General features: G+C 35.3%; 1 protein-coding gene across 1 annotated transcript in view; it reads right to left on the bottom strand.

Annotated features, from left to right (window-relative positions):
- The window catches only part of LOC150108730 (uncharacterized), a 181,422-nt gene that overhangs the window by 48,211 nt on the left and 119,383 nt on the right, over positions 1-13,828 (bottom strand). Inside the window, exon 7 of the mRNA XM_090416184.1 lies at positions 6,746-6,887. Coding sequence (XP_090272310.1) covers positions 6,746-6,887 — 142 coding nt within the window. The remainder of the gene's footprint in view (positions 1-6,745; positions 6,888-13,828) is intronic.

Raw genomic sequence — 13,828 nt, 5'->3', positions numbered from 1 at the left:
AAAGTTTTGAATTAATCCATCTATATTGATTGTAGATGCAATTTCATGCTGTATGAATATTATTGCTAGACCAGTGAGTCGTTCCTGAGCCATCATAGAGCGAGTGTAAGTTTTTGTAAGTTTTAATTTCGAGAAACTGCTTTCTGAACTTGCTACCGATACTGGCAATGTCAAAAAAATTCTCAGAGCAATAAACACATTTGGAACACTATTTTCTAAATTATTTTTGCATATCTATGACAGGACATCTAACGAGGAAATATTTTTTGGAATTCGCTTTGCTATTATTTGTAATTCAATACATAAATCTGTTCCGTCAATATCTCTAGAATTATCATCTGTTAAATAATTTTCAAATATCAAACATTTTTTAAGCAGTTCTGCTGAAGTAATTTTTTGAAATTCATATATATTTAAAAGAAAACCAAACTTTTCGTTAATTGTAGACATGTGCTTGAATTTTTCATCAACAGATGCAATTGCGGTATCAATAATTGAAAAATAAAAATCTACCTTAAATTTTTGTTTAAAATCTGTAATGAATTCATCCTCTGCTTCATACACAAATTGTTTCTTTTTTTTTTTTCTAAGTCTAACTCTTGTTCAAAATTAGGCATTACACCTAAGATCTCAGTGATTTTTTTCCACATCTGTTAACATCTTTTCAAATTCATCCTGATTTCGGATTTTCATTAAGAAATTCTTTGTATCATTAATACAATTTATGGCACCATTTATATCAAGGCTGGTATTCTGAAGTTGTTTACTTGTAAAGTTTATTTCAAAAAGTATATTATACCACATTACTGAGGATGCAATCAATTTGAACTTCCTTAAAGTTTTAAGAAGTCTACTTGCATCTAATTTCATGGTATTTCCACTCAATCCACATAAACTATCATCTTGAGATATTTCTTACAGTGCTTTGCAAACATCGGAAAAATTATATCTTAGGGGCTTTAATGAGTCAATTTGACTCTCCCATCGTGTATCACAGACTGGTTTGAGTGTAAAATTACTTATGTGTCTTTTGAGGTATTCCCATCAACGAGTTGAACCGGAAAAAAATACATAGAGACAATGTACTGCATCAAAAAATGCTGTGGCATCTAAAGTATGAGCAGTGCAATTCACTACTAAATTTAATGAATGTGAACTACAGGGTAATATTTGAAATTCATTGCTGCACACCTTTTACATCACCTTCCATATTACTGGTGTTATCGTATCCTTGACCTCACAAATCTTGTATTGGTAATGAAAATTTGTCTAGAGTTCCTAGTATTTCATTTGGTAAAAATTCTCCAGTGGTATTTTTTATTTCTATAAATCCCAAAAAGTGTTCTTTTATAGAAACTGTGCTATTACTAGTGTCTACAAATCAAAGTACTATGCTCATTTGTTCCGTGTGACCAATGTCAGACGTACAGTCAATAATTATGGAAAAATATTTTGTGGCAACAACAGATTCTAAAATTTTCTTTTTTATCGCATTGGCAAAGATGTTTATTATTTCATTTTTAATATCTTTTCCAACATAATGCACATATGTATCTTTTATTCTTCGAAGATGTTCATTCATTATTGGATCAAACTTGGCTAGAAATTCGACAAATTTCAAAAAATTTCCATTTCCATCTGAAAACAAATGTCTCATTTGTTCCTTGAAATGATAAATTTTGATTAGCTAACGTCAGAACTAAAGCAAAGAGTCGTTCTAATACTTGCACCCAATGTTTCTCCTCATTTCTAATAACTAGCAAGTTCTCTTCATCAATGGTTTTCTTTTATTCAAATTTCTAATTCTTTCCACTTATGGTAATTTTCAACGTGTCTTTGACTTTTTTCATGTGCAGCTAAAATAGAAGAAGCATTTTCCCAGTCCCTCAATCCAGAATCAGCAAAGTTAATCCGCCACTGATCAAATAATAAACAGCAGAAGCAAAATGCAGAATCCGTGGAGTTTGAGTACAATAACCACAGACGCTGCGCATTGTCTCGCCATTAAATAGTCTTCGAATATATTGAGTCACTGAAAATTTTCTATTATTGTTATCTTTCGGAAAATCAAAATTATGAATCTGTTCAGTCCATGTTCAACTAATAGTTGACGTAATTGATTGATATTGGAAAATTTTACAGGACACCAAGTTGCTGGATCATTATAATTTAAATTTGTAAAATCAAATCCTTTTATGATTGGATCTGTAGAACAACCAGCTTCAGAATCAACAATACTCATATGATCTGTAGATTTCTCCTTCAATGTTTTAATCCAATTTTTGGTATCTGTAAAATTCTCCAATTCATTAATCGAAACTATAGACGAATTATCCAATGGATAATCTTGAAGATTTTCTTCTTGTATGCGATTACGATCTTCTCGGCAAAGATATTTTAAAAATGCACTTTCTTGTTTTTTCAAACTTTCTTCCTTTTCCGCTTTACATTTGCGATAATGAAAACCCAGTATCTTTTTATTCATTTTCAAAATCCAGTAACTGAAATATTTATAAATAAAAATAAACTTAATTCTAAAAAATATGGACTTAAAACTATTCACTAATTCACAAATTTTTATACATTTACTTAATGAAGTATTTATCAGTTATATATATATATATATTATAACTATATAACTTATCTATCATACATTTATAATCTAATAATTCAACAATATCATTTTCTATGAACATAATTGACTTAACGAATTGTGTAAATATTTTTAACGAGTTTATGTACAGAAAATGAGCATTCACCGCTAGCATTACAAACAGGAAGTGTCCAGGGCCGCATTTATACTTTTGGAGACCTGAGGAGCAACATCATTATGAGACCTCAAAAATAAGCACTTTTTTTAGTTTATTGAAAATAAAAGTCAACATTTCCATGCTAACTAATTTTAATAACACAATACTACATTCGTATACATATATTTGCATTTTAAAAAAATTATTAAAATTAATCTGTTCAAATTTAATTTAAAAAAAATCAATAACTTAAACTTCTTTTTCCTTTCTGGCTTTGGTTTTAACAAATATATCTATAATGTCATCATAATTAATCGAGTTTATTATATCTGATTCAATGCATAATAACGACAGGTCATTTGTTTTATTTTGGTGCAAGTCATCATCATCATCATCAAATTCCTGCCATGTACCCTCAAGGGGTGTACAGGATATGACAGTACTACATGAAAAAATTACATCATTATTAACTTCCTATCTACAATTTTCCTCAAAATCAGTCTGTTACTTGTCAAGATTCCAACATTATCAGATCTTATATTTCTATAGTTTAAGGCACTTTGTACCGTATCAATCCACCTATATCTTGGTCTTCCTCTGGGTCGTTTTGCTGCCAACCTGGCAGAGAACACTTATTTTGCTAATCTTTCCTCTCCCATTCTATTTAAATGACCATACCACCTGAGATTAGCTCTGCTAACGCATTCCTGGATGCTGACAATGTCAAGTTCTTTCCTAATATCCTCATTTTTAATATGATATTGCCATTGATGCCATCTGTTCACGCCTCGAATCTTTCTCAGGACTCTCATATCTGCGGTCTCTAGTCTTTGGTCAAGTGTTTTACTTCTGACCCAGCTCTCCGATCCATAAGTTAAAACTGGTTTGAACACTGTCTTGTATACAGCTAATTTAGTGTTCCGACAAATTTCTCTCTTACTCCATATGAATTTATTCACTTGACTTCCCACCATAAAAGCTTTGCTGATTCTGTTGTCTATTTCTATATTTAATTTACCATCTTCAGTAAAAATCGTGCCTAAGTAGCTGAAATGTTTTACTTGTTCCACAGGTTCTCCATTCACACCACAGTTGACATTTTCAGTGATTCTGCCTATTCTCATTGTCTTTGTCTTTTTATTGCTGTCATCACTGCTTGTTTCATTTAGCAGTTTTTCAAAGTAATTACTCCATACTTCAAGGATATCTTTTTCTCCTGTTTTCATGTCACCTTTATCATCTCTAATTCCTTTTATAGCACTCTTTCCTCCATTCTTAAGCTTCTTTAACAACCTCCAGAATATTTTGCCACCTTCATGATATTTATTTTCTATATTCTTGCCAAGGTCCTCCCATGACTTTTGTTTAGCTAATTTTACACAGTGTTTAGCATTCTTGCATTTGTCTCTATATTCTCTAAGAGCACAAGCTGACTTATTTGACAGGAACTTTTGGTATGCTTTCTTCCTTTCCTTCACTGCCTCTTTAACTTCCTGCATCCACCAGGCAGTTCTGATTTTTTTATCCTTACAGACAACCTCACCACATGCCTCTCTGGCAGAATCAATCAATGTTTTCTTCAGAGTTTGCCACTGAATCTCCAAGGTTTGATTCCTGTTCTCAAACTCTTTCATTTTTTCTTCAATAATCTTTGTGTATTTTTGTCTACAGCTCACATCTGAGAGCTGCTCAACTTTTATTCGCTTTAAAACTTTCTTACATGTTATTCTTTTCAATATGAAATTCAATTTTATCCTGCTCAAGACTAAATAGTGATCACTTCCAATTTCAAATCCTCTGTACACTCTGGTGTCCTGCACCAGGGAGAAAACATCACTATCAACAATAACATAGTCAATGAGACTTTTCTTATTCCTTACCTCTTCTATCCATGTGAATTTGTGCACATTTTTATGTTGTAATATGGTGTTAGTAATAACCAGTCCATGTCCTAAGCAGAAATCCAACAGTTATTTGCCATTATTATTAGCTTTGCTCTTTTCTCCAAATTTTCCCAAAATATTTTTGTATGTCTGATAATAATTTCCTACTCTGCTATTTAGATCCCCAAGAAGGACCAACTTTTCATTTTTCATTGTGTCAGTTGCTTTTTCTAAAGCCTCAAAAAATTCCTCCACTTCTACCTTAGTAGAACCTTCTGTGGGACCACAGGCACAAATAAGTCTAATTGTCCAGTTCCACATTCTCATATTTGCCCACATTACTCTACTTGAGACTGACTGCCGTTCAAGAAGATTAGCCTCGTATTTTGTGTTGAATACTATGGCTACTCCTTCTTTTCCTTGATTGTCATTGCCTGAATATAACATTTTGTATTTATTGCTCAGAAAGATCTCACCAGTTTTTGTCTTTTTTGTTTCAGTCACCCCTATTATGTCGATCTGGTACTTATCTAATTCCTCAGCTAGCTCCATTTCTTTGCCATTCAGGTTTCTTACGTTGATAGTACCGATCTTTAACTCTGGTGATGTTGAGTTGGGGTTTATTTTCAGATTTGTTCCAGTAGCTGACTTTTCGCTGTTCGCCCTGGTTACCTGGCGAAAACAACGGGGGCCTTGTTTAACCAGGCAACGCCCCAGCCGGCATGAAATTTTGTCAAGTTGTACCATCATTCTATATTTTGGTTTAACCAATAAGAATACAATTTGGTCGGCTAAATCCCAAATTGCCAGCCCATCCTCGTCCGTTCAGTATTCAAGTAGATACCCAACAGGGTGCACCACGAGAAGGTGAGGATTTGACATTAGGTCAGAAGCCCTGGTCTGTTCTCCGCATTCCTTTAAAGGCTATGTGGAGGTCTCCTCTCAGTTATACAGCTTTGACCCTTGAGCTAACGTATGGCGGGCATTTAGTTTCTTTTTTTCATACAGCCGACGATATGACCCTATTGCCTCTTTTACTCTTCTGCAAATTTTACTGCTTATCTATTCATCAGGGTCAGCTTCTGCACTGCTGCATAAAAACTTTGCTTGTACAAAAAATATTATATGCTGCCGATTGTTATAATCTGCTTGCAGGCAATTTTTATGACCAATCATAAACAGCGGTATTCTCTTTCCCAAATGTTGATAGGTTTCGATGTGTGAAAATTAATGATACACAAATGTTATTAGGCGTTCTGGGTCCAAGCTTTTCAACATATTTGAGAATATGTCGAAAAATATTTATTGATAAAAAATGCTTACAAAACTGAAATGACAAATTCCAGGAACGTCTCGCGGAACACAGTTTGAGAAACCCTGGTTTACATAGTGTACATGGAAGTAGTGTAGTATGCCATTAAAAAGAATTGTAAAATGTTTTAAATCGGTAACTAAATTATTTTATCCTGGTGAGTGATTTTTTAAAACATTTAAGCATAAAAATGTATAGATAGAAAATTTTAAAATCTGTAGCATTTATTTTTAAGATGCATATAGGCGCACTAATCGAATTTGGGTATCGAAAAAAAATGATGCACTAATTACTGCATAGAGACATTGTATAGGGACGCCTAAATTTTCTTTGCCTAGGGGTGTCAGATATCCTTGCACCGGCCCTGGAACTGATTAAAGAAAAGGTTCCTCTATATGGCAAGAACTGAGTACAGATTTCTACGAATGGTCTAGTATTATAGATGCAAACATTGCTTTCACAGGAATGCACAGACCTTATGCTGTTTAAATTAATAATTTCCTGAGCAACATGCAACTTAATGTACTGCGTTCTAACAAGTGTTATCTTTTTTTTTTTTTCTTTTTGTACCAAACTTTAAAGAACATTCATAGCATGCAAAAAATGGGATCACAATAAAATTCTAGAAACATCAAGTATTTTCTTAGTAAAAAGATATCAGAAAAGAATGAAAAAGTGGATCACAAATTTTACATCAAATTTTATGATTTTTTTTATCTTAAAAAATTACAAAAACACTCAATATCTGAAAGATGAATATAAGTGTTATAAATAACATGCACAGAAAAATACACACATACCAAATCTGTTGTTACTAAAATTCGGCACTTAAAGCTTTTCAACTGTTCCATTGTCTTTAGCCGTTCCTTCTGGTCCTGGCTCCCAGTAATATATGCAGCAGGCCAACCTTTACCGATTAGTGCATCACATAAGCTTTGAGCCCTGTTGTAAAGTATGTGCATGAATATATTTATAATTTTATATACATATATATGCAGAAATAAATTTTATTTTTTCCAGACTTCAATGGTTAAAGAAAATACATGCAGCAGTCCAGGCTTTATCAATTAGTGCATTGCATAAGCTTTGAGCCATGTTGTAAAGTATGAATGAATATACTTACAATTTTACACACACACACACAGTTATAGAAATATCCCCCCTCACCCTCCAGACTTTGAAGGAAGGACCTGAAATATCAAATAGTCATTCTATCTGCAGATCTCAAAAAATATACTTTTTTTTTTTTTCATCATCATCATCATCATCAAATTCCTGTCATGTACCCTCAAGGGATGTACAGGATATGATAGTACTACATGAAAAATTTACATAATTACTAACTTCCTATCTACAATTTTCCTCCAAATCAGTCTGTTACTTGTCAAGACTCCAACATTATCAGATCTTATATTTCTATCGTCTAAGGCACTTTGTACCGTATCAATCCACCTATATTTTGGTCTTCCTCTGGGTCGTTTTCCTGCCAACCTGGCAGAGAACACTTGTTTTGCTAATCTTTCCTCTCCCATTCTATTTAAGTGACCATACCATCTGAGATTAGCTCTGCTAACGCATTCCTGGATGCTGACAATGTCAAGTTCTTTCCTAATATCCTCATTTTTAATATGATATTGCCATTGATGCCATCTGTTCACGCCTCTAATCTTTCTCAGGACTCTCATATCTGCGGTCTCTAGTCTTTGGTCAAGTGTTTTACTTCTGAGCCAGCTCTCAGATCCATAAGTTAAAATTGGTTTGAACACAGTCTTGTATACAGCTAATTTAGTGTTCCGACTAATTTCTTTCTTATTCCATATGAATTTATTCAATTGACTTCCCACGATACCAGCTTTGCTGATTCTGTTGTCTATTTCTATATTTAGTTTACCATCTTCAGTAAAAATTGTGCCTAAGTAGCTGAAATGTTTTACTTGTTCCACAGGTTCTCCATTCACAACACAGTTGACATTTTCAATGATTCTGCCTATTTTCATTGTCTTTGTCTTTTTATTGCTGACCTTCATAATATATCTATTACAACAGCTATTCAATTTAGTCAGAGAATCTTGCAGACTTGTAGCGGATTTATTTAGAAGTATAACATCATCCGCATAAAGCAAAGAGCTGACATTAACATCTCCAATTTTGATATCAGGTTTAATACCACATTCCTTCATAATGTGATCCATATAGATAATGAATAACAGAGGGGATAATGTACATCCTTGTCTCACACCAGATTTAACATTAAACCATCTTCCTGTACTTCCTTCAATTCTAACTGCTGACTCACAACTCAAATAAAGACTAAGTATTGCTTGATATAATGCCCCATTGACACCATATAACTGCAGCGTATTGAATAGCTTCTCTCTTGGCACCTTGTCATATGCCTTTTCCAAATCGACAAAACTTAAATACAGATCTTTGTTATATTCCCATGCTTTCTCGACTATTTGTCGTAAAGTGAAGATCTGATCCTGACAGCCTCTATTTGGCCTGAATCCAGCTTGTTCTTCACCAAGCTTTTCTTCCACAATTCTTCTCAACCGTTTCTCAAGTATACTTGCATAGATCTTGCCAGGAACACTCAGTAGGGAAATACCTCTGTAATTCTCACATTCAGTTTTATTTCCCTTTTTATATATGGGTACTATGAGAGCTCTACTCCAATCATCGGGAATTCGTCCCTCTGTCCAGGCTTTCTGAACTATGAAGTGCAGCCACTGTAAGACTCTTATACCACCATACTTCAGCATTTCTGGTCGAATATCATCTACTCCTGCTGCCTTTTCACATTTCAAGCCTTTGATGGCTTTTTCTACTTCAAGTATGGATATGTATTCCTGACTGCATGCCTGGTCAGTGTTTTTTTATCACTGTGCTGTCATCACTGCTTGTTTCATTTAGCAGTTTTTCAAAGTAATTACTCCATACTTCAAGGATATCTTTTTCTCCTGTTTTCATTTCACCTTTATCATCTCTAATTCCTTTTACAACACTCTTTCTTCCATTCCTAAGCTTCTTCAACAACCTCCAGAATATTTTGCCACCTTCTTGATATTTATTTTCTATATTCTTGCCAAAGTCCTCCCATGACTTTTGTTTAGCTAGTTTTACACACTGTTTAGCTTTCTTACATTTGTCTCTGTATTCTGTAAGAGTAAAAGTTGACTTATTTGCCAGGAACTTTTGATATGCTTTCTTCTTTTCCTTCACTGCCTCTTTAACTTCCTGTGTCCACCAGGGAGTTCTGATTTTCTTATCTTTGCACACAACCTCACCACATGCCTCTCTGGCAGAATCAATCAATGTTTCCTTCAGAGTTTGCCACTGAATCTCCAAGGTTTGATTCCTGTTCTCAAACTCTTTCATTTTCTTTTCAATAATATTTCTGTATTTTAGTCTACAGTTTACATCTGAGAGCTGCTCAACTTTTATTCGCTTTAAAACTTTCTTACATGTTATTCTTTTCAATATGAAATTCAATTTTATCCTGCTCAAGACTAAATAGTGATCACTTCCAATTTCAAATCCTCTGTACACTCTGGTGTCCTGCACCAGGGAGAAAACATCACTATCAACAATAACATAGTCAATGAGACTTTTCTTATTCCTAGCCTCTTCTCTTCATGTGAATTTGTGCACATTTTTATGTTGGAACATGGTGTTAGTAATAACCAGTCCATGTCCTGAGCAGAAATCCAACAGATATTTGCCATTATTATTAGCTTTACTCTTTTCTCCAAATTTTCCCAAAACATTTTTGTATGTCTCACAATCATTTCCTACTCTACTATTTAGATCCCCAACAAGGACCAACTTTTCCTTTTTCATTGTGTCAGTTGCTTTTTCTAAAGCCTCAAAAAATTCCTCCACTTCTACCTTAGTAGAACCTTCTGTGGGACCATAGGCACAAATAAGTCTCATTGTCCAGTTCCCCATTCTCATATTTGCCCACATTACTCTACTTGATACTGACTGCCATTCAAGAAGATTAGCCTCGTATTTTGTGTTGAATACTATGGCTACTCTTTCTTTTCCTTGATTGTTATTGCCTGAAAATAACATTTTGTATTTATTGCTCAGAAAGATCTCACCAGTTTTGGTCTTTTTTGTTTCAGTCACCCCTATTATGTCGATCTGGTACTTATCTAATTCCTCAGCTAGCTCCATTTCTTTGCCATTCAGGCTTCTTACATTGATAGTACCGATCTTTAACTCTGGTGATGTTGAGTTGGGGTTTGTTTTCAGATTTGTTCCAGTAGCTGACTTTTCGCTGTTCGCCCTGGTTCCCTGGCGAAAACAACGGGGGCCTTGTTTAACCGGGCGACGCCCCAGCCGGCATGAAATTTTGTCATGTTGTACCATCATTTTTTATTTTGGTTTAACCAATAAGAATACAATTTGGTCGGCTAAATCTCAAATTGCCAGCCCATCCTCGTTCGTTCAGTATCAAAGTAGATACCCAACAGGGTTCACCACGAGAAGGTGAGGATTGGACATTAGGTCAGAAGCCCTGGTCGGTTCTCCGCATTCCTTTAAAGGCTATGTGGAGGTCTCCTCTCAGTTATACAGCTTTGACCCTTAAGCACCCCTATTTTTTTTTTTAATATCAATAATTCCACATACAAGCAGCAGCAAAACCTATAGCACAGTAGTGCCATGAGTAGGTGAGGGTTGGGAAACAAGGAACCTACTGACATTCTTCTTGAAAAGTTGAGAGGTTGTAGTTGTTAAAAATTCTTTCATAAAGAAGACTGTTCTAGAAAAGAGAGGAATAGACACAGGCTTAAGAAGTTTGCAGTTGGACTGTAAAAGGGTGCTGGGCAGCTGCTGCTCATGTTTTTATAAGTCCAATGAAAAGCAGAAGGTAATGATGGATGCCAGTTTGGTTTCAAAAAATAATTGTTATAAATAACAATCACTATTACAGACAGTCCGTAATAGTGAAGAGAGAGAGAGAGAGAGAGATCATCTATTAGCTGAAATGCTCTCTTCTGTTCAAATCAACTCTTTTTTAGAGAGCTTTTTGGGGCATGTCCAAACATGAACAGTACTCTATGGTTGGGTGGGCTTCAGACTTGTAGCTGAGAGAAAGAAATGTAACATCTTGAGAAGAAAAGGATGCCTAGTTTTTTTAGGCTGAAAAAATTATTAAACTATTTATGACATGAGGTAAATGTTAGAGGATATCCAGGAAGAAAGACTACTGCACGTGTAGTATACTGTTTTTGGTATGACAAAAGGTAATTTGCTCTGGTCATCTATGCCAGAGTCAGAGGAGAGGAATGATAGGAAATTGGCTTTATCTTTAGGTATAGTAACTGTAATGCCTGATGGTATTTACAAGGAACAAGAAGGAACAACAACAAGTTTTCTTTGGTTGGTTCCTTTCAAAGTCAGAATTATATTTGTTAACAGTTGGTTTGCATTTGCTGTGTGTTCAAGTGTAGGGTGAGTAGGAAGCTGAGTTCTTGTCAAAAGTTACCCGCAGTATGCTGAACTTTTTCTCTTGAAATGTTTTGGTACACTTGTTGTTAAACCATGACTTGGAAAGTCAGCAGAAATTTTGGATGGAATGGGGCAACGAAGGCCATTATGCCAGCAACTATAATTCTGTGACTTATTCAGGAAAGGTGTTAGGATCAAGAAAGCAGAATTAGTAGTCAAATCATTGTAAAGACGAGTGTATGCCATGGAGGTCCCTTTTGGTACACATGTAACACCAGAGGAAGAAAGACTGGGAGTAGCTGAGGAAATGGCATTCTGTGGGAGAGGAAATTTCACAAGGGCTGAGTTACTGAGAAGAGGTAACTGCTGCAGTAGACCCAGAAAGGGAAATGGAGTGTAGATAGGATTATCTGGTATTCAAGTTGATATATGGATGAATTACATTAGATCACTGCTTATAATAAGCACTTCAGCCTCTCTTTTGGCTTGGTTGGTGGAATCATAAGAGGAAACCAGGTGGAGTTAAGAACATGGAGGTCATCCAGGAAGACATATTTGCAAAGCATTTAATGCAGAGACTGATATGACAGGGATTGATATAAGAATGCAGGTAGATGAACTGAAGGTGTTTAGAATATTATGAAATCTCAATGTAAATACAGCTATAAAATTTGATGTTATCAGCCTGCATTTTATAGAAAAGTGCAAAAGAAATAGCTATGCCCCTGACTATGCAATTTAATTTGTCTAAGCATTGGCAGGGTAGTAATAAGGGAGTGTAAAGGAGAAAAAACAGTTCCATTACATAATCCCTCCCCCCCAAGACAGAGGTAACAAATTATAAATTAGCATCTTAGTAGTAGTGACTTAGGGGTGCTTAAGGGTCAAAGCTGTATAACTGAGAGGAGACCTCAACATAGCCTTTAAAGGAATGCGGAGAACCGACCAGAGCTTCTGACCTAATGTCCAATCCTCACCTTTTCGTGGTGCACCCTGTTGGGTATCTACTTTGATACTGAACGAACGAGGATGGGCTGGCAATTTGGGATTTAGCCGACCAAATTGTATTCTTATTGGTTAAACCAAAATACAAAATAAAAAATGATGGTACAACATGACAAAATTTCATGCCGGCTGGGGCGTCGCCCGGTTAAACAAGGCCCCCGTTGTTTTCGCCAGGGAACCAGGGCGAACAGCGAAAAGTCAGCTACTGGAACAAATCTGAAAACAAACCCCAACTCAACATCACCAGAGTTAAAGATCGGTACTATCAACGTAAGAAGCCTGAATGGCAAAGAAATGGAACTAGCTGAGGAATTAGATAAGTACCAGATCGACATAATAGGGGTGACTGAAACAAAAAAGACCAAAACTGGTGAGATCTTTCTGAGCAATAAATACAAAATGTTATATTCAGGCAATGACAATCAAGGAAAAGAAGGAGTAGCCATAGTATTCAACACAAAATACGAGGCTAATCTTCTTAAATGGCAGTCAGTATCAAGTAGAGTAATGTGGGCAAATATGAGAATGGGGAACTGGACAATGAGGCTTATTTGTGCCTATGGTCCCACAGAAGGTTCTACTAAGGTAGAAGTGGAGGAATTTTTTGAGGCTTTAGAAAAAGCAACTGACACAATGAAAAAGGAAAAGTTGGTCCTTGTTGGGGATCTAAATAGTAGAGTAGGAAATGATTGTGAGACATACAAAAATGTTTTGGGAAAATTTGGAGAAAAGAGCAAAGCTAATAATAATGGCAAATATCTGTTGGATTTCTGCTCAGGACATGGACTGGTTATTACTAACACCATGTTCCAACATAAAAATGTGCACAAATTCACATGGAGAGAAGAGGCTAGGAATAAGAAAAGTCTCATTGACTATGTTATTGTTGATAGTGATGTTTTCTCCCTGGTGCAGGACACCAGAGTGTACAGAGGATTTGAAATTGGAAGTGATCACTATTTAGTCTTGAGCAGGATAAAATTGAATTTCATATTGAAAAGAGTAACATGTAAGAAAGTTTTAAAGCGAATAAAAGTTGAGCAGCTCTCAGATGTGAACTGTAGACTAAAATACAGAAATATTATTGAAAAGAAAATGAAAGAGTTTGAGAACAGGAATCAAACCTTGGAGATTCAGTGGCAAACTCTGAAGGAAACATTGATTGATTCTGCCAGAGAGGCATGTGGCGAGGTTGTGTGCAAGGATAAAAAAATCAGAACTCCCTGGTGGACACAGGAAGTTAAAGAGGCAGTGAAGGAAAAGAAGAAATCATATCAAAAGTTCCTGGCAAATAAGTCAGCTTTTACTCTTACAGAATACAGAGACAAATGTAAGAAAGCTAAACAGTGTGTAAAATTAGCTAAACAAAAGTCATGGGAGGACTTTGGCAAGAATATAGAAAATAAATATCAAGAAGGTGG

The sequence above is a fragment of the Typopeltis vanoorti genome, chromosome 3 (assembly GCF_054136105.1).
Source record: "Typopeltis vanoorti isolate ZY-2024b chromosome 3, IOZ_Tvanoo_1.0, whole genome shotgun sequence".
In the NCBI taxonomy this organism is placed as follows: Eukaryota; Metazoa; Arthropoda; class Arachnida; order Uropygi; family Thelyphonidae; genus Typopeltis; species Typopeltis vanoorti.
This window is presented reverse-complemented; position numbering and strand designations above follow the sequence as displayed.